Below are 27,416 nucleotides of genomic sequence, written 5' to 3' on the forward strand. Positions count from 1 at the left end.
GGGTGCTTCTGTTCCCCATCTGTAAAATGGGGATAATAGGGCACTTTCTTACTGCGGGAGTTATGTGGATTAATACATTAAAGATTTGAGGTGTTCAGATACTATAGTACAAGGTACACAGTACCTTGGATAGACAGTATACCCCTCGTGCAGATAGTATACAGAATGTGCCTCTTGATTCCAGTTGTTAGGGAAACCCAGACACTTGTCATAGCTTTACCATTCATGAGTTACATGTCATATTTATTCATGGAATAAAAAGGCATATTCATTGTCTCAATGAGTTACACAATAGTATCTTAATATGAGCATGTTTATAAGAAAGCTTTTTTTTCCTCTTTAAAAATAAGGATTTTTATCAAACTTCAAAAACAAAAGAGCTCCACATCTTCAGCACTGATGGTTTTTTCTGTCTCCCCTCCATTAATTATTTTTATTTCATTTCTCTTTTATAATTCAGGTTATCTGGAATGAATATACCCCCTCCAATTATCAGCAACAAAAACTGGCTCAGACTCCATTTTGTAACGGACAGCAACCACCGATACCCTGGATTTAGTGCTCCCTATCAAGGTATATTTAATTAAAACCATTTTTCATTCCAGAATGTTAAAAAAGAGGGGAAGGGGTTGTAAACATAACTGCATTTCACATTGAGAGAAATTTGCTAATCTATTATAAATTGATAGTTCAAACATGAATAAATGATAATTCCCCTGCTGTGGGAACAACATGATCTTTATTAAATTACAGTATAGACTAAAGTAGATAGTTGCTGTGCAAATGTTTAGCATTTAAGAGGAATCTGGAATTCTGAAAGGTAGTGTGTAATTGATACTGAAACAACACTTCTATCCTAAAAGAACATCACCCACTGTTCAAAATGATATAACAGTGCATGTTTGTAAAACAGTGGAAAAGAACTGCATACTAAATGGAAATTTTATCAATTACATTTCTGTGTGCACTGTGTTTATTATTGAGGGTTTAATTAACCTTGTTAGGATTCTTATCTAATGCTTTTATGAACAAGCATAATTTTGAATAAGTAGAGTAAAAGTATCTGAGGCATTAACTTGGGCATCTCACTGTTTGGAACAAGACAATTATAAAGATGAAGTACTGATGAAAATGTAGCTTCTATAATGTTTGGTAATAGTTTCTGCTTTTTCACAACCCATTATTGTAAATAATATATTTACAGTTTCAACTGGTCTTCAGGGAACAGTAACCCTTGTTATAGATAAATTTTCCATTTATCTGTTTAGAGAACTTTCATACAGGATAAGCAAAAGGATTTTAGCTGCAGTATCTTTTTTTTACAATTGTTATGACAATCCTACACATAATTATGCTTGGAAGAAAAGTTACCCATGTGCATAAGTGTTTGCAGGATCAAGCCCCATCTATTTGATTTTTAGATGAGCCTTATATTGCAACTAAACTAGAATGTGTGTTTGGACAGGTAGTTTATTATTGGAAGCCTTTTTTGTAACTTTGTGTGACAGCCTCAGATACCATGCCTCAGATACTCAAGAATAGACAGACTTGAATCTAGAATATGACTTCTAGAGTTCAGGAAACTAGAATATGCACCCTGGTCTGCTCCAGGTTATGGATCCCTGGCGTGTTTACTCTAACTGAATTTAGGTCAAATGAGTATTCAAAAGAGGAAAGAAAAAAGTGACAATAAAAATAATTTGAGAATTATATTCTCTAGAAAATGCAAGTTTTCCGTAACAGTGTTATACAGAAAAAAGAAAAAAAATTATAGCATCCTTCATTCCAAAAATCCCTTTCTACTGTAAACTAGCTAGCTCATGGGACTGGTAATAGGATATGATGGAGTCTTTCACAACTAGGTCACTATACAGAGCCAGTCCTAAGTTGGTGATGAACTATCTGATAATTGTTTTGGGGGCTTATGTAGAATGAGATGAGTTGGTGCTCTCAGTTCAGTTTTCAAGTGGACATGTTGTCCATATGAAAAAAGTGCAACACAGCGGACACCGTTGTTGGCATTGTTGGTAGAGATGCCAAGGAATAAATGAACAAGGAGAATGAACTGCTGTATGACTTCTAGAGTTGTTCCCACCACGTTGTGTTTGAGGCACACGGTGAATGTGCATAAGCAATCTGAACATGCTGCATTTCTATCATTCCTCTTTATCGATTAAATGATGTGCTTCACTTTCTAATGGCGACAGTCTGGAATCCTTTACAACTTATAAAATTCACTTTAAAAGCAAAATAGAAAATGTAAACCAAAAAATTATAAAGTGAGGTTCCCTTGAAAATTCATCAGCTGTTCTTACATAGTGAGGTCTGAAATAATACAGTAGTTCCCCATACCTGAGAGAGGAAATGCTTTTAAACTTAGGGGTGGGAAGAGGGAGGACAGGCTGTCAGATAGAGGGAGAGAAAACTGGCAAGTGAAAAAAGATAAACAAAATTAAAATTTAAAATAAATAAACATGCAAACATTGTCACAAACTAACCATGATGAAGGAGAATGGAGAAATGCAGTAATGTGGACGGGAAAGGTATGGTTCAGAGCCACTGATAGCTATCACACAAGTTTAAGCATATAAAACAATCCTTACCATAGAAATCTCATATATTCATTAAAAATATTTTCTGTGATAGGCCAACCAGTTTCTTGAAATAGATAATGCTCATTTTCTAACAACTTATTTGATGGGTAACTGTATTTGTGATGGTAAGACATTTTAAAATAGATTCTGTAGCAAGTAAAAACATGCAGTTCAAAACGATTATGCTGAAGAGCAATGAAACAGAAATATGAGTTTTAGGTATGGTGGTTTTCCATTCATGTTTTCCCCTACTCAACTCTGAAAGCTAGCCATCAATCCTTTCAGCATCCTGTAAGTTGTAACATGGCTGTATTGTTCCTGTAATTGCTATAGTAACTGCATTGCTAAAACCTACCCATTCTCTGCAAAACTCCAAGTTCTCAAATACATTTCTATAACTTTCTACTGTCTTCCCTCCCTGCCTCTCACCAGTCTAATCCTTCCCAATCTTATCCTTCCCACATACTAGCACTACAACTGACATCTTGCTCCAATCACACTTACCCGCTACTATATCTCAGTAGTATGAAGTTCAGAAGTTTCACCCCTGCTGGGAAGATTTGAATTCTACAACTGTTCATTGGTTAAGAATTCCCAGACAGTGCTTGCCCAGATGTCTGTCCAACCTGTTTTTAAAAACCTCCAGTGATGGGGGATTCTACAGCCTCTTTTGGAAGCCTAGTCCAGAGCTTAACTACCCTTATTCAGTGGACAGGGAGACCAATTGATCACAGTCCTCTTTATAACAGCCCTTAACATATTAAAGATTATTATTAAGTCCTCCTCAGTCATCTTTTCTCAAAACTAAATATGCCCAATGTGACCCGGGGTGCCTGGGGTAGCCCTCACTGAAAATGCCAAGGCCAGGGCAGGCTGCAAAAGGAGAGCAGATTCTCCCAAAATCTGGAGGGTAAACTGAAGTTTGACTCACCAACCAGTCACAAATTGTACTTCTGATCTCCCACACTGGTTATTAAGAAGTCAAAAAAAGAAATCGCACAGCTCCCTTATTGCATTCCAGTTCTCTGGCTCTCAATCAGCACCTAGGTCCAGTGAAGTGAGAAGTTGTTTAAAAACCTCTGCTCATTATACAGCTTCTGAACGCCAAAGGGCCAGCCACATTGCCAGGTCAATATTAGGTTGGTCTTACCCAAAATACCACACTGCCAGCCAATCCTTTAGTGTCTAAAACTAAAGGTTTATTATAAAGAAAAAAGAAATAACAAGAAGCAGTCACACACAGAGACTATCAAAGTCTATATATCAGGTTCTTAGCAGTATTGGTGAGTTTGCTGATCATTCAGTCCTTTGTTCAGAGCTTCATTTGAAAGCTTACCTTCCAGAGGTAAGAAGCAGGAATGAAGACAAAATGGAGATAATGCAGCTGCCTTTTATGTTGTTTTGCTATGTGGCTTGTACGACCTGTGTCCCAAAGACAAGTTTCACAGCACATGGCATAGAAAAGCCTTAGAGTTCTGTCTATAAGCATACCACATGCCTTGCTGACTCATAAGGTGTATCCCCTAGTTCCTTTCAATGGGTTCATTGTACACATGATGACCCTTGATGGGCCATCAAATAGGCTAGGCAGTGCTGATGCCAGTCTGTCTAGGGCTGTCACCCAGAAACAGAGCACAAGTTTGGAAATACAGATATACCATACATATCTATAACTCATAATACAAAGGTGGTACAAACATATAAACAACATTATCATACTTGGCAAATTATAACATTTTCGCAGGTACACATGGCATATCTGGTCAGATTCCTTGCAATGATATAATATTAGTATCAATAATATCATAAAGTGTCCCACGTATTCCATACAGCATCACACCCAGTACTTTAAACCTTTCCTCATAGGCAGAGGCAGATTAAGGTTTCCTGAGGCCCTGGGCCCGAGCAAGTGGGGGAGGGCCCTTCCCACCCCTTTTACCTGAAACCCCACCCCTGGCCCCATCCCATTCTGCCCCTTCTCCCGTGGCCCCAGCCCTGTTCAACCCATGGTCCAGCCAAATTCTTCCCTGCTCCCGCTCCAGCCCTGCAACACATTTTCTCCTTTCTGCCCCGCATCCTGCTACCCCAAGACAAGAGAAACTCTGTCCCGCCTCCACGACCCCGGGGCCACAGCAGGGAGTGAGAGCACCTCCAGTCCTAGGACCGCAGCCATGGTCCAAGCACTGGGGCTTCCCTTGCCGTCTCCCGCCCCTCCCGCCCGCCTAGGGGACTATGGTTGCGGTGCTGAGGCTTCCCTATCCCACCCACCCGACATTTCTTCCGGGGCCCCGGTTGGGGTGCTGGGGTGCTGGGGCTTCCTCTGGCACCCTGCCGCTTCTGCCAAGGCTCTGGGTTCATTTGATAATCTGCCACTTCTTACAGGTCAAGTTTTCTAAACCTTTTATTGCAGTGGTGGGCAGGGTAATCTGATTGTGGGCCGCAAGACATTTTACTGATGTTGACTGTCTGCAGGCATGGCCCCCTGCAGCTCCCAGTGGCCGCAGTTCACCATTGCTGGTCAATGGGAGCTTTGGGAAGCGGCGGCCAGTACCCTGATGGGCCGCAGGTTGCCCACCACTGTTTTATCATTTCTCTGCTCTCCTCTGGTCTTTTTCCAATTTGTTCACGTTTCCTAAGATGTGGTGACCAGAACTTAACACAGTACTCCTGCTGAGGCTTCACCAGTGTCAAGTACAGCAGAACAGTTACCTCCCATATCTTATATACAACACTTCTGTTAAGATGACGTTATTAGCCTTTTTCACAAATTCATCACATTGTTGATTCAGATGTAACTTGTGATCCACTGTAACCACCAGGCCCTTTTCAGCAGTACTATCAAGTTATTCCCCATTTTGTGGTTGTGCATTTTATTTTTTCTTCCCAAGTGAAGTACTTTGTACTTATCTTTATTGAATTTCATCTTGTCGAATCCACACCAATTGTCCAATTTGTCAAGGTTGTTTTGACTTCTAATCTTGTCCGCCAAAGTGCTGGTCTATAATTCCCTGGGTACTCTTTGTTCTCCTTTTTAAAGATAGGTACTATGTTTTCCCTTCTTCAGTCCTCTGGAACCTTACCCATTTTCCAATAATTCTTTAAGATAACGAGTAACAATTCCAAGATTGTTTCAGCTAGTTGCTTATGTTCCCTATGATGAATTTCATCAGGCCCTGTTGAGTCAGATACATCTAACTTATCTAAATATTTTAACCTGATCTTTCTCTCTTTTAGGTTGCACTCCTTTCCCCATGTTAATGTTAATAGTGTTATCTGGCCACCATTAACCTTTTTAGTGAAGAATGAAGCAAAATAGGCATTAAACACCTCAGCCTTCTTCATGTCAGTTATTAGCTCTCCTTCCCTGCTAAATTGAAGACCTATACTTTTCTTCATCTTTCAATTGATCTTAATGTATTTAAAGAACTTCTTATTGCATTTTATGTCCCTTGGTAGGTGTTAAGTCACTTCATGACTTAGCCTGTCAGATTTTGGCCCTATGTGCTTCTGTTAATTTTTTGTACTGCTCCTTAGCAATTCCTCCATGTTTCCATTTTTATGTAGCATTCCTTTTTGATTTTCAGGTCATTAAAGAGCTCGTGATGGAGCCATATTGGCCTCTTACTATTCTTCCTGTCTTTCCTTTGCATCAGGATTGTTTGCAGTGGTGCCTTTAATAGTATCTCCTTGAGCAACTGCCAGCTCTCCTGAACTCCTTTATCCCTCAAATTTTCTTCCTATCAGACTTTAGCTACCAGTTTTAGGAGTTCGGTAAAGTTGGCTTTTTTGAAGTCCATGGTCCTTATTCTGCTTCTCTCACTCCTTCCTTTCCTTAGAATCATGACATCTATCATTTCACGATCACTTTCAGCCCAAATGCTTTTCACCTTCAGAAATGCAACGAATTCCTCCCTCTTGGTCAGAATCAAGTCTAAAATAACTGTCCTGGTTACTTCCTCCACTTTCTGAAACAAAAAGTTGTCCCCAACACATTCCAAGAACTTTGTATTTTGCCAAACTACATTTCCAACTGATGTCTGGGTAGTTAAAGTCCCTTGTTACTACCAAGTCTTGTGTTGTGGCTCTTTCTGTTATTTGTTCTGCACAAGCCTCATCCTCCTTGTCCTCTTACGTCAATATTTGAGAGCTGCCATCTCTTTTGTCTCTTTTTTTCATCAATCTTTTAATGTTCTAGCATTAGTCCTATTTTATTATATTATTCTTGTATTAGACCTATATTTATTATAGTATATTGAATTGCTGAAAGCCTTTCCTTACTTCCCTCTGCCTCCTCTTCCCCTTTCTTGGCACTATATACTGGTGATTATTATTCTTTTACAGTGTTAAAACTATGTATAAAGCAGTAATCTGATGTTGGCTGAATTCCCAGCATGATCTGCCTTCAGTTAACATTCTTTATCATAGAAACCTAATTTTAAAAAATAAAGAAAGGGAATATACCCATTAACTTATCAGAAAGGGAATATACCCATTAACTTATCAGAGAAAAATACAGAGAATTTTTTTAAGGACATGCACGTAAATATACGTGTAAATACGAAGCAACATGTGGACTGGTTATTTGATTTAGTGGTTGACAGTGACTCGTGGATTTAAACTGATGTAAAAAACAGAGCTTTGGATGCTTATCCTAAATTGCTTGGACTGTTTCCTTTTTCATATTATTATTTTGTTCTTTGTTTCCTCCTCTTCCTTTTTATTCTTTACTGGTGCCACCTAAGCTGGAACATGAATGAACACAGTACAGAACCATGCAGAAATTTGAATATCTGTCTCAAACCCTAAAACAAAAAATACATGTGGGCTTTGTGTGTTTGCGTTTTCTTGACAGCTGGCTCAAGGATTTGACAATGGGATACAGAGCCTTTTACTTAATGGGTCACTAGCATGGATGTGGGCCAAGGAACATTGTCCGTTCTAAGCAGAGACTGAAAGCTGTTATCATCTGATCTGTAATCACTCTTAAACTAGTTGATGGTATTTGTCCAGTTCCTGTTTTTTTTTCTGCTGACAACCTCACAAAAACCGCTATAACAACTGACAATACTAGGCACCCTTGTTGGAGAACTCAGCAAAGATGCCAGGGATTTATTGTGTATGTAGAGTGACCTAACCACCCTGGGGAATGGTCCCTCAAAGAGTCTGACACAATGGGGAGTTTAAGATAGTTGTTGATCATGCTTTAACTTTTCTGGTTCATCAGAAGACGTAAACTTCCATAGCTGTAAATATTGCACTTTTTTTCAGACATTAAAGGTTTGTCTACATGAGGACACTCAGAAAAGTTAAGAAAATTTTTACTAAAGCTGTGAAAATTAATGTACTTACATTAAATCACATTAAACTCATGTGTGGATGCTGTCATTCAGAAGTAAAGTAGTTTAATTCTCCTCTATCAGGAGATATCCCTGTATGCTCCTCCAAGGAGTATTACGCTACAGCAAACTAAGGATTTGTCTACTCTGAAAACACTACAGCTGCATAGTTGAACCGCTGCAGCTGCACCACAGTAGTGCTTCAGTGTAGACACTACCTATGCTGTTGCCGTAGGTATTCCAACTCCCCAAGAAGCAGTAGCTAGGTCTGCAGGATAATTCTCCTGTCAACCTAATGCTCTCTATACCAAGGGTTAGATAAGTTTAACTGCATCACTCAGAGGTCTGGCCTCAGCTTTTGTCTGTACAGGGTATGGGAGTAAGGACCAAGAGGCCTTCCATCCCCTTGCACCAGAATCAGGTAAGATAACAGTCCCTGTACAGCAGGGAAAGTAGGCACGGCTCCTGAGGGCCACAAGTCACTCTAGAGTTAGGTGGGAAGGGTGTGGTGATGGCAGGGAAATGGTGCTACTCTCCCCCCCATACTGGTCTATGAACCTGGTCAAACATAGCAGGGAGAACAGGCTGCAGTATCATCCAAATGTGTATTCTGCCTACTAACTGGGAAGTCATGGGATGAGGTACAATCCCTCTACTAGTTCGACCTGGGTGATCTGGCTCAGTACTAGCCACCAACATGGGCCTCTGCCTAAATCACACATTATTTTTTTAATCTGTTGGCAAAGCACAATCTTGCCCAACCACCATGACTTCATTTTTTATTTAAGCAACATTCTCCATTCAAAGCCATTGAGTAACTTTTAGGATAGTTACTTTCCCTTCAAGTTTTTTCTTTGGTGGACTGCAATTGAGCTTCCCCTTCCGTGAATGGAAGGTGATGTTCCTTGAATAGATCAGCAAGTTAATAGAGCATCAGACTCTATTAAAGCTTTCAGGACAACATAAAGATGTAACTGTAACTGTTTGACAGTATAAATACCAGAGGGTAAATTTCTCCCAGGATGAACTGCTATGTCTTGTATTCACAACTTCTGTCTCTTTAAATTTAGCAGGTGATTTTTGATTGATCATTTGGAAGTGAAATTCTTCCTGCTTAATTTTCAATCTGCTGAGTGTTAAGCATAAATTAGAAACTGCACCAACCCATTTGTTTTTGATTCCCTCCTAAACCTTCTCTTTCTTTTGAACTGGATTTTTTCTAAATGAATGCTCAGAATATTAGGGCTAGCTGTAAAGAAGCACAGTTGAGAATCAGGTCTGTAATGATTTAACATGTCAGGAATTAAACAGAGTCTGATTTGACTGGCCCTATTCACTTTGTTTTTCTGTTGGCAGAAAATCCTTACTAATCTTCATTTGTTCAATGTAGAATTATATGGATTTGCCCTGCCAGCAGTTCACTACCATTTGCCGTGATCCACTATGGCATGAAATAGCTGATTTTAGTTACTCTGTTCCTGCACTAGGTGCAAGGACAGAAGGGTTGGGGCAAAAGAGACTTTGGGTATGCCTACACTACAATTAAAAACCTGCGGCTGCCTCATGCCAGCTGACTTGGGCTCTGGGGGCTCAAGCTAAAAGGCTCCTTTAACTGCGGTGTAGATTTTGGGCTGAGTCTGCAGCCCAGGTGGGAGGATCCCAAGCCCAAGCATCTACACCGCAGTTAAACAGCCCTTGAGTCCAAGCTCTGTGCGTCGTCAGCTAGCATGGGCCAGCCACAAGTGTCTAACTGAAGTATAGATACACCCTTTAAGCTACCTTTGCAAGCTTTTTATTCTGGTTATATGTGGGCCTCCATAGGTCTGAGAAAGAGAGGAAAGCCATAGTGCAGGATCCTGTCATAATTACCCACCACAACCCCCAATTTTTTTTCAGAGTTACACCTTCCCAGAGTAGAGTTCCCCCATTGTGTAAGTATGGGCTACATGCTTTGTTCCTAGACTTTGATCTCTCCAGCCTTTTTCCCCTTAAGTAGGATATGGTGTCCTGCTGGACTTTTAAAGTGTTTGTTCCTGTAGCGTTCGAAGCCACAAAAATGTTTCATTTGGATACATTTGAAACATCTTGTTTATAAGAGGTCAACACATTATAACATAACATGTTAAATAACATACAAACATAGTATGTTCAAATTTTATTATAATAGCCAAAATGAAATACAACAAAATAATAAAATTGAAATAAAATTATTTCCACATCTGAACAAAATATTGCAGCATTATCAAATTGAGAAAGCTGAAACAAAATGTTTTGACTTTCTTACATTGAAAATTTTGTCAAAAATGGCACATTCATGTGAAAAGTTTTGGTTTCAACAAGACTGCATTTTCTCATGGAAAACTTCCATTGAAAACTTTTTGACCAGCTCTAGTTTCAAAAGTGTCCTTTGGGAGTTATAGAAGATCTTGGAGAGTGGAAGCAAGAAACAAGTTGACTTGGTTTTATGGGAGAGGCTTGTAGGAGAAACTAACTTGACTGAGGTTTGCTGTGTTAGAATAAGCACTGTGACTGAGAACAGTTTTCACCAGATCTGGTTCAATTCCTGTCCCATTATCCCCGTATCCCTCAAATCCCTTTTTTATGTTGATTTTTTTTGCATTGTGAATGAGGTACTTTAGTGGATTAGCAAAGCAGCCAGGAATGGGGGATAGCAAATTAAATAATCAAGTGAAGGGTCTTGTGTATGCAATTCTAGGTGTTCAAAGTTTTTGGCACTTTCCTGGACCGAGATCCAAGATTTCTGGTTCCCTCTTGTTTGCCTGGAAATGACGTTAGCAGTACAGTTCCCATGGAATCATGATATGGGAAACCATTTATCTGGTAATTAATATTATAGTTTTGTCAGGTCAATGGGCTACTGTATTAACTTTTTTTCCTCTGGAACCTTGTATTCAAATATTGTCCTAGGTTATAAGTAAAATTTATTTGAATGGTCTTATTCGAGTCCTCATTTGGGCACATCACAGAACCACCATGACATTTAATTAGGGCAGTTAAGACACGTGATTAACTAAAAAAAAGTATTCATGATTAAAACAATTAATCACGATTAATTGCACCGTTAAACAATAGAATACCAGTTGAAATTTATTAAATATTTTGGATGTTTTTCTACATTTTCAAATATATTGATTTCAATTACAACACAGTGTACACTGCTCACTTTATATTATTTTTATTACAAATATTTGCACTGTAAAAAAGATTAAATAAATAGTATTTCTCAGTTCTCATACAAGTACTGTAGTGCAATCTCTTTATCATGAAAGTACAACTTACATATATATTTGTTACATAACTGCACTCAAAAAAAAATAAAAATTTAGAGGCTGCAGGTCCACTCAGTCCTACTTCTTGTTCAGACAATCGCTAAGAGAAACAAGTTTGTTTACATTTACAGGAGATAATGCTGCCCACTTCTTAATTACTATGTCACCTGAAAGTGAGATCAGGCATTCATATAGCACTGTTGTAGCTGGTGTCACAAGATATTTGCATGCCAGATGCACTAAAGATTCATATGCCTCTTCATGCTTAGGCCATCGTTCCAGAGAACATGTTATAGCAATCTCAGATGATGACCAATGTCATAAATATAAAGGGAAGGGTAACCACCTTTCTGTATACTGAACTATAAAATCCCTCCTGGCCAGAGGCAAAACCCCTTCACCTGTAAGGGGTTAAGAAGCTAAGATAACCTCGCTGGCACCTGACCAAAATGACCAATGAGGAGACAAGATACTTTCAAAGCTGAAGGCGGGGGAGGGGGGTGGACAAAGGGTCTATCTGTCTGTGTGATGCTTTTGCCGGGAACAGAACAGGAATGGAGTATTAGAACTTGTTAGTAAGTAATCTAGCTAGAAATGCATTAGATTTCCTTTTGTTTAAATGGCTGGTAAATAAGCTGTGCTGAATGGAATGTATATTCCTGTTTTTGTGTCTTTTTGTAACTTAAGGTTTTGCCTATTGAGATTCTCTATGTTTTGAATCTGATTACCCTGTAAGGTATTTACCATCCTGATTTTACAGAGGTGATTCTTTTACTTTTTCTTTTAAGAACCTAATTGCTTTTTCCTTGTTCTTAAGATCGAAGGGTTTGGGTCTGTGTTCACCTATGCAAATTGGTGAGGATTTTTATCAAGGCTTCCCCAGAAGAAGATGTCTCCAAGTGGGCTCTTTCCCTGTTCTTTGTTTAACATGCTTGGCGGTGGCAGTATAGGGTTTAAGGACAAGGCAAAGTTTGTACCTTGAGGAAGTTTTTAATCTAAGCTGGTAAGAATAAGCTTAGGGGGTCTTTCATGCAGGTCCCCACATCCACCCCAGAGTTCAGAGTGGGGAAGGAACCTTGACAACCCAGCACATATTGTTCGTTTTAAGAACATTTTTGCTGAAAATTTGACGAAATGCAAAGAAGATACCAATATGAAATTTCTAATGATAGCTACAGCATTCAACCCAAGATTTAAGAATCTGAACTGCCTTCCAAAATCTGAGAGGGATGAGGTGTGGAGCATGCTTTCAAACGTCTTAAAAGAGCAACATTCTGATGCGGAAACTACAGAACCCAACCCACCAAAAAAGAAAATCAGCATTCTGCTGGTGGCATCTATCTCAGATGATGAAAATCAACTTGCGTCAGTCCACACTGCTTTGTATCGTTATTGAGCAGAATCTGTCATCAGCATGGACGCATGTCCTCTGGAATGGTGGTTGAAGCATGAAGGGTCATATGAATCTTGAGCACATCTGGCATGTAAATATTTTGCGATGCTGGCTACAACAGTGCTCTGCTAACACCTGTTCTCACTTTCAGGTGGCATTTTAAAGAAGAAGCAAGGAGCCTTATCTTCTGCAAATGTAAACAAAGTTGTTTGTCTAAGCAATAGGCTGAACAAGAAGTAGGACTGATTGGACTTGTAGGGTCTAAAGTTTTACATTGTTTTATTTTTGAATGAAGGGGTTTTTTTCTACATAATTCTACATATGTAAATTCAACTTTCTTGATAAAGAAATTGCACTACAGTACTTGTAGTACAGTTCAAATATTAGTAATCAAAAATAAAAACAAAGTGAGCACTGTACACTTTTGTATTCTGCGTTGTAATTGAAATCAATATATCTGAAAATGTAGAAAACATCCAAAATATTTAAATAAATGGTATTCTATCATTGTTTAACAGCATGAATAATTGTGCAATAGTATATGAAGGCACACTGAACAAAGTTATAGGAATGGTCTCCCAGCCACTCATGAACTGTATACTGGGAGATATCTGCAAATCTCACCAGCTCCAGCCTTGCACCTCATAAATATGCATCTTACACTGCTCAAGACCCTCTTGAACAATGCAAGCTCATTAATTAGTTCGCCGTTCCACCAATGGGTAACGGATATGCACCAGCCTTTTGTTAACCTGAGTAGAGAGTTCCCAAACACTACAAACAACTACACTGTTTTAGACAAAACATTAAAACAAGTGTATTAACTATAGAAAGATAGACTTTAAGTGATTGTAAGTGGTTTAGGCATAAGGGTCAGATCCGGTTACAAAAGAAATAAAAGACAAAATAGCAAGATAATCCCTAAACTTTTCCATGTTAAGTAAGATTCGAAAGCAAAAGGATTTCTCTTACCCAAAACCTTCAGCTGTTCATGCTAACTGGAAAGCCTTCCAATTAGGATCATCCCCCTCCCCTACAGTTCACTGATTGGTCTTTGTCTTCCAAGCAATCTTGACCGTTGTGTAGAAATGGGGAAGAAGAGGCCTACTGATGATGTCACTGTCTCTTATTTTATACTCTCCTCCTCACTACGCTGCTGGGGTGCAGACAATGAGTCTGTTGAGTAAGTAAGATTCAACATGTCTCTTAAGTGAATTGTAGATTTCTTGCTCACACCTTTTGTGTATGTGAGGCTTGCGCCATTTCTGAGGATGACATGCAAGTTCTTTGTTTATAGTTCTTTTGTTATTTCTAAAGAGTTAGTTTGTGGGCATTCCCCAGACTCACAACATGTTTCAGTAACAAACATATAGCAAAATTTCATAACTTCAAATACAATGATGATACACACGTGTTAACAGGATAATGACATTCAGTAGTCCATGAGTTTTCAAATGATACCTCACAAGGAATGTGTTGTACAAACTATAACCATATAAAAGTGGTGCATATGGGGGTTACAGGGATTTATTTTGAGGTACAGAGTGTCACTCTTACACTATCTCTCTGGGTGTAGTCACATTTGAGAGAACCTGGCACCACTTCATACACTGGAAAAGAGATGCTGACATACTGCATTGTTAATGGACCCAATGGGACAGATCCTGAACTGGTGTAACTCAGTGTAGCTTCATTGATCTCAGTGGAACTATGACAGTTTACACCGGATGAGGATTGGGCTGCCTGTCTTCACATAAAATGTTATCAGAAAGGAGGGATAAATGTCTAAGTTACAGGTCACAGTCCAAAGTTCCAAAAGCATCTCTGGATTCTACATGAGAAATGGTGATCAAAGACCAAGAGGAGAAGACCTTATATTTATCTCCTCTTAACGAGGATCTTCACAGACAGAAATATTCACAGAGGCATGGCATCAAAATGCAGCAAAACCAGAGCAGCAGACACAGACTTGTAGGTTTCTGGATACGGATAATACCTGAGTTTGCTCTGATGATCCAAGAACCCCTCATCTCTTCATCTTGATGTCTTAACTCAGTGACATGTAACATTAATTTATCATTTGAAACAATGGCATTTTGCAACAAAATCCCCTTTTGGAAAGGATGCTAATTTGTAAAGCTCCCAAAATATGCTTGTTAAAGGCTGATTTAAACAAAGTTGTTTTTTTTTCCCCCAAAGGCATATGATATTTTACATAGCACTGCCAGAAACTTTCCTAAGGGCTAAAGTGTTCTTCCAGTCAGGCATTTGCATCTCTTGTTTAGCTTTCTTTTTTATTTTTTTTATTTTTAACTGGGAAAAAGCTTATTGGATCCTTGTAGATCTCCAGCCTTGTAAAGAACTCCACATAAGGAAGTAAGAAACAAAAGAAATGTCTATGTTCTCATAGATTAAATTTGTTACATTGGTAGAGGCAGTGATGAGCTGCCAAAATCTTAACAACCAGTTCCCTCCTCACCCCACAACAGGGTCGTGCCCCACCCCCGCCCCCTGGGACTCCTGCTCCATCAAACCCTCTCTCCCCGTGTTCCTTGACACATACACACCTGGGACCCCTGCCCCATCCACCCCCTTCCCCGTCCCCTGACTGCCCCCAGAACCGGGCAGGAGGGTCTCATGGGCCACCGTAGTGGATGCCCACCCCGCCCCTAAGAGCCAGAGGGACCTGCCGGGGGGTGAGGTGGCGAGTCCCGGCGGTGCTTACCTGGGGCAGCTCCCAGGAAGCATCTGGCAGGTCCCTCTGGCTCCTAGGGGCAGGGTGGCATAGCTAGGGGGGGAGCAGGGGGAAAGGCCGCTCCCCCCACTGATCACATAAGAAGTGGCACCTTAGGCACCAACTCCGTGGGTGCTCCAGGGCTGGAGCACCCACGGGGAAAATTTGGTGGGTGCTCGGCAGCTCTCTGCCCCGCGCCTGGCCTCAGGTCACCTCCGCTCCGCCTCCTCCCCTGAATGCACCGCCCTGGTTTCCCGTGAATCAGCTGTTCATGCGGGAAGCCTGGGAGGGCTGAGAAGCAGGCGGCGGCTTCGCGCTCAGACCCAGGGAGGCAGAGGTGAGCTGGGGCGAGGAGCTGTTCCCCTGTGCACCCTCTGGGTTACCTGATGTGGCGCGGGCGGCCCTCCTCGTGCCCCAGCTCACCTCCACCTCACTGGGCCTGAGCGCGAAGTCGCTGCTTGTTTCTCAGCCCTCCCAGGCTTCCCACACGAACAGAGAAGCAGAGTGGGGCGGTGCATTCAGGGGAGGAGGCGGAGGGGGAGCGGAGGTGAGCTGAGGCTGGACACGGGGCGAGGCAGGGTGGGGAGCTGCTGGTGGGTGCTCTGCACCCACCAAATTTTCCCTGTGGGTGCTCCCTGGAACACCCATGGAGTCGACGCCTAGGGCGCCACTTTTGGCCAGTTGTTAAATTTAGAACCCCTTTCAGAACCGGTTGTCCCGCGAGGGACAACCAGTTCTAAAAGGGCTTCTAAATTTAAGAACCGGTTCCAGTGAACCAGTGCGAACCGGCTCCAGCTCACCACTGGGTACAGGGCATACATTGCTCAGATAACTGTTAGAATAGGTCTGGACAAGATTTCTCTGAGCTGGGGAACTCCCAACATTAGTAACATTCCTCTGTTTTTAATAGCTATATATTTATGAAAATTCTGGACTAAGGATAGGACATTTTCCATGTTTTTGGTCTCATTCACAAGAAAGCTGATACTGAAATGAATGAAAGTGTATAAACCAGTAATTTTGTTTTAATTCTGTTTAAGATACCACCAAGATGGTGTCCAGTTTCTTCTGAACCATTACTTTAAATGATATGAAAATGGGAGCCAGGAGGTTTTCCAGAGTAAAATTAATCTTTTAGGTGAAAATTTGAAAACCAAAAGTTTAATCAGAAAACCAAAACATTTACATTCAGAAATGCTGCCGTGGTGCCTCATGGTAGTTGTAGTTCAGATGCCGTATGCTCCCATTCTCTCCTGTAATCTGGGCTCCATAATCAGACTATCACCCATGAGAAGCAATGGTCTCTACTCTTGGAAAGAGGAGACAGTGTAGGAGTTTCTGGCTATAGTGCATCATGGCAGACATAGTCAAGCTTGAGAGCCCAGCCCTTCATTTCCAAATTTCCTTTTATAAAAAACAAATGATTAAAAATGCCTAAAATCTAAACAAAATAAATCATGCAACCCAAAATTGTTTTCCAGTTTTTCAGATCTGGTAGCAAACAAACAAAGAAAAAACCCAGTTACTTGCCTACCTCTATTAGTAAGTTCTATGTCTGGTGGTAAGTGTTTGCAGAATTACAGCCTCAAGTGGTATTGTAACTCAGGAATATTTTGACTGAGAAGTAATTATATTATAACTATATTATATGCAGTAGGACAGTTAATTCATGGACTCAGATTTGTCCACTCATAATTAAGCAATCTATTTGGAAACATCTAGAAGATAATAAGGTGATAGGTAACAGTCAGCATGGATTTGTCAAGAACAAATCATGTCAAACCAACCTGATAGCTTTCTTTGACAGGGTAACAAGCCTTGTGGATAAGGGGGAAGTGGTAGATGTGGTTTATCTTGATTTTAGTAAAGCTTTTGATTCTCTCTCGCATGACCTTCTCATAAACAAACTAGGGAAATACAGCCTAGATGGAGCTACTTTAAGATGGGTGCAATACTGGTTGGAAAACTGTTCCTAGAGAGTAGTTATCAGTGGTTCACAGTCATACTGGAAGAGCATAACAAGTGGGGTCCCTCAGCCTAAGTTCCCTGTAAGCTGCGCAACCGTGCAGCAGCCTATTTAGCATCATGCAGGTGTTCAGGGAACCCGCCTAGGCACCTGCCACGGCCAGGCGACCCCCCCCCCGGCCCAAACCAAGCGCAGACCCAAACCGGCCATGGCGGAGTGGTCCCCCTGCCCCAAATGTGCTGCAGTCCAGATCTGCCATGGCCGGGTTGGTCCCCTAGCCCCCACTATGCTACAGCCTGGACCTACCGCGGACAGGGTGCCCCTATCCAGGCCCAGACCCAACCGTGGATGTTTAGCCTGGCCCTGTCATGGGGCGCCCCTCCCCAAACCCGGCCCCAGTGGACCTGCGGGGGGCTATGGGAGGGGCGCCTCTCCTGCGGCCCCAGCCCAGGTGCTGCTGCGGGGAGAGAGAGTTGGGGAGAGTCCTCTCTCCCCACCATAGTCCCAGAGCACCCTCCTATACTCCAGTGCCTTCATCCCAAGCCCCACCCCAGAGCCTGCACCCCCATCCGGAGCCTTCACACCCCTGCACTCCAACCCACTGCCCCAGCCCTGAGCTCCTCATCCCTATCCCCACCCTGGAGCCCGTAACCCCAGCCAAATCCCTCACACCCCTGTTCTCCAACCCTCTGCCCCAGCCCTGAGCCCCTCATCTCCAGCCCCACCCCACTTCAGGCTGGAGCAGGGGGTTGGGGTGTGGGAGGGGAGTTCGGGGTGCAGGCTCCTGATGTCACTTATCACAGCTCCCAGGAAGTGGCCACTGGGTCCTTGTGGCCCCCATAGTGCATGGGCAGCCAGGGAGGCTCCATGCTCTGCCCTTGCACCCACAGGCACCTCCCTGAAGCTCCCATTGGAGCCAGCAGTCGGACAGGGGCAATGTGCAGCACTTCCTGGCCACTCATGCACCGAGGGGCCAAAGGGACATGGTGGCCTCTTCCGTGAGCTGCGTGGAGCCAGGCAGGTAGGTAGCCTGCAATAGCCCTGGGCCCCCTGCTGTGCCGCCGACCGGACTTCTAATGGCCCAGTCAGTGGTGCTGACCAGAGTCGCCAGGATCCCTTTTCAACTGAGCATTCCTGTCAAAAAGGGACACTTGGCAACCCTAAGTTTACGTTAAGGCTATATTAAATGTGAAGCAGACTACTATTGGATTTCAGGTAATTTCTCAGCTTGCCCCTTCCCCGTGTTCAGTATAGTAACCCTTTCCAAATACAGCTGTCTAAAGATATGTAAACTAAACACTTACTTTAGAAAGGGGATATAAATGTTATCCTCAGATAGCTGGTTTACATACATAATGACTCTTTACCCATTTCTCATAAATAGGCTTTTTGCCATCAATTTTTAGTTCCTCTAGAATATAAATTGAATTGATGAACTACAGAATTGATTTGTCAGAGTATAACTGTCATGGTAAACAGCTCTTGCTGGACTTGAAAAGTGAATTATTTCTTAAAGAAAAAGTAAGAATGGATAAACACAGGAGCTATACATTATATGCCATTTCTGCACAAAGACTTCTAAATGACTCTATCCAAAGAGCAAAGCAATTCAATATTCTACACACAGGATACAGTCAAGGTTTTTTCTCAACAGGCCAACTTTTTCAAAAGTGAATAGTGATTGTGTATGCCTCAAATTTTCAGCACCCAACTTAATATCTTAAAGGGACCTGATTTTCAGAAGGTGCTGAGTACTCCACCCCACTGAAAATCAGGTGTCTTTTAAGATGCCTCAGTTAAACATCCAAAAATTGTTACCTGAAATCACTAGTTGCTTCTGAAAATCTTGGACATCACATGATTTCGGACAAATTTCAATATGTGTTCTCCCACCACAGCTTAAGATGTTTCTCTATAAAATGGAGAATCCAGCCCAACAGATTCCCTGTGTGTCACTCCTTTCCAAATACATTAAGGATTAAAGTATACTCAGTCAAATGTCTGCAGGTTATCTGAAATTATTTGACTAATGGTTCATTGGAGCTTACTAGCATAGCAGCTCCTGCTGAGCCAGAGCCATTGTGCCTTTGCACAAAAGAGGTACACTTTATAGTTTAACAGCCTACCTGTTACCTACTCAGTGCTGATGGCATCTATTACATTTGCAGAAATGACCTCTTTTCTTACAATCTTAAGTACATTTCTGAATAGGTCCTAAATAGCTTCACAAAGACATTGGTCTCCGAGAGAGTTCTCTGCATGTCACTTAGGATAGATCTTTTTATTAAATTTCGCCAATTCTTCTACATAACTTTATAGTGCTGCCTAACATTTTCCTTGCTAAAAATTAATTGATAAAAAGACTGTATCATATTTAATCTGAACAGAAATAACTCAGATGTGTTTTCCCTTACAAACAATATATTTTTTCTCTCAAAAGATGGCCCTCACTTATTCATTCTGAAACAAATTCAGCACTAACTAGCTAATGGCAATATGTTATCACATTTGTTCAGTAAGAAATATTTTGGTATTCAACTCTTGTCATATGAAGTGCTTTACTTTATTAGTAAGCTGTATTCTCTTGTCGGCCAGAAAGAGCACTAGAAAATGGAACAATCACTGAAAAGAGAAATTTTATACATATCCTATGCTATGTGAATCATTTGCTCTGAATATATTTGATAACTCTAGATGTGAAGATTATGAAATTATATAAGTAAATTATTTTCTAAAAAATGTCCATGCATTGCTGAATTACTCTCCATTACTTTTTGGTGGAGGGAAATATTTTAGATAATGGAATTCAATATTGGGGCTTTTTATTCTGTCCTAAGCATCAATCAAATTCAGTTATGATACGAATATAAATTGGCAGAGTACTTTTTTCTCTGAAAGTCTATTTAAAGAAAAAGACTTTGCAAGAGCTAAGAATGTTTGAAGGGGAAAACATAGGTGTTGTAAAAGCAAGCAAAGAAAAATACTGTAGACATTCTTAAGATAATCTTCCTTGTGTTGAGTAAATTAGTTTAGATAAAATTCTTAGGGCACTGGACCATCCATGGAAGTTTTTGGATTAATTTTGTGGGGAATGGTTTATAGAAAGCTAGAGATTTACCAATTCTAGGCTGTATGTAGTTTTTTCAGTTAGACTGCAGTAGAAGAGACTAATATGAAAAATATTCAAATATCTATCTGATTTTTGTCTCCCAAAATCAATAAAAATATATGCCAATATTAGCCTCCAGGACTAGTCCTAGAGAGCAGCACTCTAAAAAAGGATCTATATTATTAGTTAATTTCAGCTTCTGAGTTATGTCTTCAATTCAAAGTTAGAGGGAAAGAGAAAAAATCAAAGTTCAATTTTGCAAATCTGCAAAGACATGAAAATTGAAACTATAGACAAGATCTGACAGGAGATTGCCCTAAAAATTAAGCCATGATAGCATTGTGTTTGTGTGTTTGTAAGGGAAATTATTTGCAAAATATTTTTGGCAAGTAGTTCCTGGTCTGTTTGTTTGTGAGCATGTAGTAATCAACATTTAGGCTAGTGTGTCTGGACACATACATCATATGGTATAATTTTGTTTCCTGATTGGATGAATGCAATTAGGTTTTTACTGTGAATACTAATAATTACACATTTATAATTCACTTTTAATGATTATTCTGCAATATTATGTTAAAATCAGTTGTTTCAGTAAATAGTCCTGCCATAATGGAATATACTATACCTGCTCCAGCATCCTGTCATTATCAAAAAATGTGTAGCACTTTCTTTATGCCCCTGTCGTATTGTGAATAGAATTCAATTGGGAGAATGTTTTTCTTGACCCTAGTTGATGGTTTGTGTGTCCTAAAACAGAAGACTTGATACCTTTATAATTTTATCTTTGCTGTTGTAACTTACTAGATGCCATTGTTTTTATAAGGACTTATCCTTTGTAAATCCTCCTAACACATTTTCCTAAACAATATCCTGCAAGAATGTGTTCCACAAGTTAGTATACGTTGCACTAAAGCATTTCCTTTCGTTCATTTTATATTTATTGCCTTCTTATTTTTATTATAGGAAAGAAAAAATCCCTACGTCCCTTTGCCTTTTTTCAATGTTATTCATTTTCTATAGTTCCTTTATAATCATCTCATTTGTTTATCCTCTCTAAACTGAAAAATCTTAATCTTATTCTATTGGAATTTAGAACTCCACTCCACTGCCCACCACTTAAAACCACATTCCTGTATTTAGTTTGATTGTCCTTCCTTGGACCATCTTAATTTCTATGTTCTATTTAAAATAATTAAAACCGGGTGATCTAAATTGGTTGCTCTAACCTGGGTTGTTTTGTAACTGTTCCACAGAGGCTGTTGCAAGAACCTGGGAGATTACTGGTGTGTGGTGCACTCCAGCCTCACCCCTGCCACCCCTATTGGACATATCATATACTGTGGGTGCACGTTACATATTTATACTAGTTTAAAAGTGCTTACCAGTTCTCCAAGAATTCCCCGTTTGAAGAATAGGGAACCCTCTCTCAGAGCAGTAGTCTTTTAAAGAGCAAGCACAGTAATTGCATTATATTATTTTCCCCTGTGTTTGCTTCTGCAAACTAAGGCAAATTTGTAGTCTCCATAGATCTTTTTTCCCTGATTGCTTACTGTAACTTCAGAGCCCATCAATATTCGATTAATTTAAATTGCAGTTTCCATAGTGCATTTGTCTATGATGAATTTCATTTGCTATCATGCTGTGCAATTACCTAGCTTTTTGTTAGGTCCTCTGAACTTTCTCACAATCCTCCCTACTGTCTTCTGACTAACCTAAACAACTTGTGTTGTCAGCAAGTTTTACCAATTAACTATTGTCTTCTAGGTCTTTAATAAATATATAGAACAGCACCAATGCTAGCACTGATCTCATAAGAACACTGCTATTAACCTCTTTTAATGATGACACCTGGCCGTTCATCCTGATTCTTTATATTTAACCAGTCTGTAATCCAGGACGTAATCAGTTTAACCAGTCTGTAATCCAGAATTACCTCTTTATATCATTCTGAAGTTACAAATGTTCTTGAATAACCACTTGTAAAGGAATTTATCAGAAGTTTTTTGATAACATAAAGAAATTATATCCCCTGTTTTCCTTTATCCTCAATTTTGTTGAGTGTTTTAAGGCATTGCAATAGATTGTGGTGCCATGCTTTATCATTAGAGAAGGGTGTGTTGGTTGTCTCGCTCATTATCCTCATCTTGGTGCATTAAAGCTCTGTGCTAGATTCAGCTGTATTTATTGTTCTTTGAGCGCAGTTTAGGGGAAGTCAGTGAGGGACCACGGAGACAGCACCTGCAGCTCATTGGTTATGAGACCAGTTCTGTGCTGGCCCTAGTAGAGTCAGGGCTACTGTAAAGTGTATTGGCTAGCTATAGCCTCTGGGGACCAGCCAAGAAGAACTGGAGTTCTGCCTTTCCAGACTGGGCACTGCAGGATGGGTCATGTTTGAAATTGGTACACTGGCTCTGCACCCCCCGGAGACACTCTCACAACAAGAAAATCCCCAGTATTTTTCCAGCCTCTTTATACCCTCACAACAGGGCTGGGTCAGATAAACTAATAAATATGTATTGATTTTCTTAAATACTTTTCTCAGTATTTCAATAAGCATCATGAATCTATAATTCCAACCATCACCCTTCAACCTTTTTTTAAAAATGGACTAGCCTCCAATCCTGCAGTATAGTAGCTTCTTATAATGATAAATTGCATCCTTTTGTAGTGATTCAGCTTCTTGGGGCTTACATTATTCAGAACGCTGATGAAAACCACATTTATTACAATTTAATCTGTCAAGATTATCAGTCACTTAAATAAGTTCAAGCAGTTTGGAGCAGGAACTTTCTCATACTGTGTATGTACTGTATCTAGCTGTATCTGAACTCAGTTGAATCCTTCAGCCATTACTGGAATACAAATGAATGATAAATTTCATTTTTAAACATGACAGAATTTTCCCTAAAATATGCCAGACACCAACCTGATATAAACAATAAATTCCTTTCTGAAAGAGAATTTTTCAGAAGTATACATTATTTCTTTGCATTTGGCTTCTCACAGGCATGAGTCCATCACTTGACCAATGTGTTCTACTGTGTATCCTTAAGCTTTTACCTGTGCCCAGGAAGTCACCAATTACCCTGTCCTAGCTCTCAGGCATCTCCTCAAATCTGCACATGATGACGTGAAGCGGGAATCATTGTCTCCCATGCCCCACAGTACTACATAACGTGTCAGTCCAGGGCTAGAATCTAGTGATGGACTTTCCCACAAGGGAAATGTTGTGCAAATATTTCTGCCACAGTGTGGATTGGTCCACTTAAGAGGGAACTGGGCTGTGGTGTTAGTGATGGTGAACATGTAGAGTGACCACTAGGAGACAGAGTGCAAGGAGGTAAGAGTCTGTAAGTAAGAAACAAAGTCAATCTTGCATTCACCCCATTCACGGTGTGAAGGGTCTCTGTAATTTCTACATGGTCCAGATCATCTGTGCCTCATTAACAGCCTAGGTAGGGCCTGGTAGAGGGCAGCTGGACTCTGTAAAAAGCCAAAGGGAAACAGAAACCACGAGAGGAAGCTGTGACACAGTTAGAAGGCTGATGCAAGCTGCAGAGAGTAAAAGGCAGGAAGGCCGGGGAGTGGACAAGGTAAGAGGAGGATTCTCTTCTGAGAAAAGGGAAGAAGCCTCAGGACTAAATGTTGTTATGGATTATATATAAATAAGTTAGACACAAAATGGGAATGTTTTCAGGACTCTGGACTGATGGAGTTTATGTAAAGAGCACTGGAAAAGGTAAGCTAAGGCAGGGTGCCTACTAAGTGACCTCTGGCCACAATTGGGGCACTCAGGTGGCAGCTGCCCTGTTACAATCTCATTTAAGTTTCATTCTGCAATATTTCTATCCTATTCGATTCCCTCCGTACTTTCTTCGTGTGAGGAGCCAATAGCACTTCCGTGGTATTTTTCTCTTCTAACTTTATTACTATTAGGCCAGTTGATTGTTTTTTTTATTCTTACTTGCAAAAATTTGTTCCATTTTCTTAGTTATGCCTGGGGTGGATTTTGAAAGAGGTTTTTTTGGTTTGATTTGTGAGGGGTGTTTTTCCCCTACACAAGCTTGTGCACTTTGGCTTTTTAATCATATAATTTACTCTCTCCGCTATTTTGCTCTAAATTATACCTCTTTTCATAATGATCTTTGTTCAATAAATGCTCTGTTGATTCACTTAAAGTATGTACCTCCAATGAGATTTCATCCCTTCCTCGGAGGAAGTGACTCCTCTTCAGACAGTAGCAGCCTTTTCTTCTCATCCTGCCCAGTGAAGCTGGGGCTGCTCCTTTCTGAAGCCTTCAGGCTCACTTTTTCCATCATTACCCACTCATTGTTACCCACCCAGCACAGGGACTGCTGTTTGGGATTCCCTTTCTCTCCCTCTGGAGACAACAGGTTGGCTGCTATTCAGGCTGCTGAGCCCTCTTTGCTCTTGACTGTGATAGGATAAATGAGGTTAAGTTGGTCGCTATATGAAAAGGTTTGATGAATGATTGGCTGTGGAGGTGGTTGAAATTTGTCTATCTATCCTTATTTCAACAAAAAATGACATTTTCATTCAACATTTTAATATTTTCTGTCAAAAAATGGAAAATTCATTTTTTAAAATTGAAAATGTTTTATCAATTAAAAAAAACTTCAAAAACATGTTGGTTTTTCATCAGATTAATGTAAGAAAAATATTTACCATTTTCCAAATGGCTCTCTTTGGCTGTGACTAGGTAGTAGGGTGACCATCTGGTTGTCAATGCCTGGGGAAGGTGTGGGAAAGACTGAAACATATGCTGAGATGTTATGAGATGAACCACTGAAGAGAGAAAAAGAAATATGAATACTGTATTTGGAACCAGCTAGAGCACTGGACTTCAGTTATGACAGAGTCTGAAGCAAAGTTCCATTTCAACCTCTAGACTATGTTATACCCATAGACCTTTGCAGTTTGCAGGTAGCCCTGATTTGTACAGACACCTTCTAGGAATTTTTTATATCGGAACTTTATCACACCAAGCTTTGTATTTTTACAGATTGCAAGTAAATACTGCTTAGAGAACCATTCATGTGGTATATATTCTGTTGTAACTTAAATTGTTTATCTAGGGTCGCATAAACAAAACTCTGGCTTTGTCTTGACGCTGTCTGCATTAACTCAGACCACACTCCATTTACTTTTTTGCTGATCTTCTGCATGAGTCCATTTTTGTGTTGTAAATTGATGTGGCAGAACAACAAGTCAAAGGTTTTACTTGAAGGTAATTTTGTGTAGCCAGTTGCTACAGTTTTCAGTGCACAAACCATTGGAGCTTTAAGTAAGTGGCTTTAAATAAGTGGTATTTTGCTCACTGAAGGTTTTCAGATGGGGTGTTCAATAAGTTGTAACAGTTTTTGAAACACCAGACATCTAGTATTATATAAACTGGCACATACCTCAAACCCTTAATATAATTTGGTTTTAAATTAGATATTGGTAGTAGCAAAGACTGCCTCTTTCTCCACAGGTGCCAGCATGGTGTAAATCAGTGGTCCTCAAACTTTTATATTGGTGCCCCCTTTCACACAGCAAGCTTCTGAGTGTGATCCCCTTATAATTTAGAAACACTTTTTATATATTTAACACTAATATAAATGCTGGAGCAAAGCAGGGATTGGGGATGGAGGCTGACAGCTCACAACCCGCTCCCCCCCATGTAATAACCACATGATCCCCTGGGGGGTCACGACCCCCATTTTGATAACCCCTTGTGTAAATAATATTTGTTCATGGTTTGGAAGCTTCAGGCATCAGTTATATCATTAATCATGTAAAGAGCTCTTTGTTTCAAAAGCAACACTACTGTGTTCAAAGCCATCCCTTTAGGGAGAAAAGGAGTTTGTGTGTTTTAACCACAAAATCAGTTTAAGTCCTATCGCGTCACAAAACATTACTAGTGCAATCTTTCAAAATTGTTCATAACTGTGGCCTCAGCCTGCTGCTTTTTTTCTGGAATAAATAGTAATTTTTATTGCTAGTTACTTATTTTTATTTATATCGGTTTCATTCTGGTTCAGTTAGTAAAGTTTTTCTTCCCCTCTTTGCTAAAAAGTCATCCTGGGTCCCACACATAAATCTGTGTTTTTCCCCAGTGTTGGCAAGGCCTTGCAATACTTCAAAGGGAAGTGCTGCTGCACTGTTTAGAAGGGCTGCACTTTGGAACAAATACCAACTCAAGGTCCCTTTGGTCTGTAGTAAGAATAATGCTTAGCATGTATTTTAGTTACTGTCCACATGGAACTTACAGATCCTGTTACTGTGGCATTTTTCAGAAAGAGCAGCAGAACACCAAGTCTTCTGCACAACATTCCCTCTGCAAATAAAACTGATTTTAATGTCAGAGACTGTGTGAGTTGTTGAATGCATAATGGCTGCTCTGTTTGCCTGCACAGTTACTAAATTAAATTACTTTATAAAGAGATTTGATATATCTTGAGTATGAAAGGTGCTATATGCAGCCAAATTCCATTCTGTTTCTCGTATTCTGTTGTGTAGTGTGTAAATCTTTTCCCCCTAAAGCTGAACAAAAAGGCTGATGATTTTCCTCATGCAGTATCTATGAGAACACCTAGATGCATACAGGGGGCAGGTTCTCAAAGTCTGGCTGGTGGGAACACAGCTAGACAGTGAATATAGAAACATGGAATGTTATCAGCTGAAAAGGATATCTGGAAGCCTTTGAGTCTGAACCAATTATTGTACCAAACCACTGGTTAAGCTCTGTTTCAAAAAATGTGCTTCCTTTAAATCTTAATATTGTAGTATAAGGCTGCACAGTTCACACAACACTGGTTTTTATTATTATTATTATTATTATTATTATTACTATTATTATTATTATGTATTTGCATTGGAATTTCACCCAGCAGCTCCAGTAAATGATAGCCTCCCCCCTTGTGCGAGGTGCTGTAAAACATATTATAAGTGATGATCCCTGCCTCAAAGCACTTGCAGTAGGGTTGCCAAG

General features: G+C 40.3%; 1 protein-coding gene across 1 annotated transcript in view; it reads left to right on the forward strand.

Moving 5' to 3' along the window:
- The window catches only part of CSMD3 (CUB and Sushi multiple domains 3), a 1,169,988-nt gene that overhangs the window by 387,333 nt on the left and 755,239 nt on the right, over positions 1–27,416 (forward strand). The window contains exon 6 of the mRNA XM_074943928.1: positions 461–573. Within this exon, the coding sequence (XP_074800029.1) occupies positions 461–573 (113 nt within the window). The remainder of the gene's footprint in view (positions 1–460; positions 574–27,416) is intronic.

The sequence above is a fragment of the Natator depressus genome, chromosome 2 (assembly GCF_965152275.1).
Source record: "Natator depressus isolate rNatDep1 chromosome 2, rNatDep2.hap1, whole genome shotgun sequence".
In the NCBI taxonomy this organism is placed as follows: Eukaryota; Metazoa; Chordata; order Testudines; family Cheloniidae; genus Natator; species Natator depressus.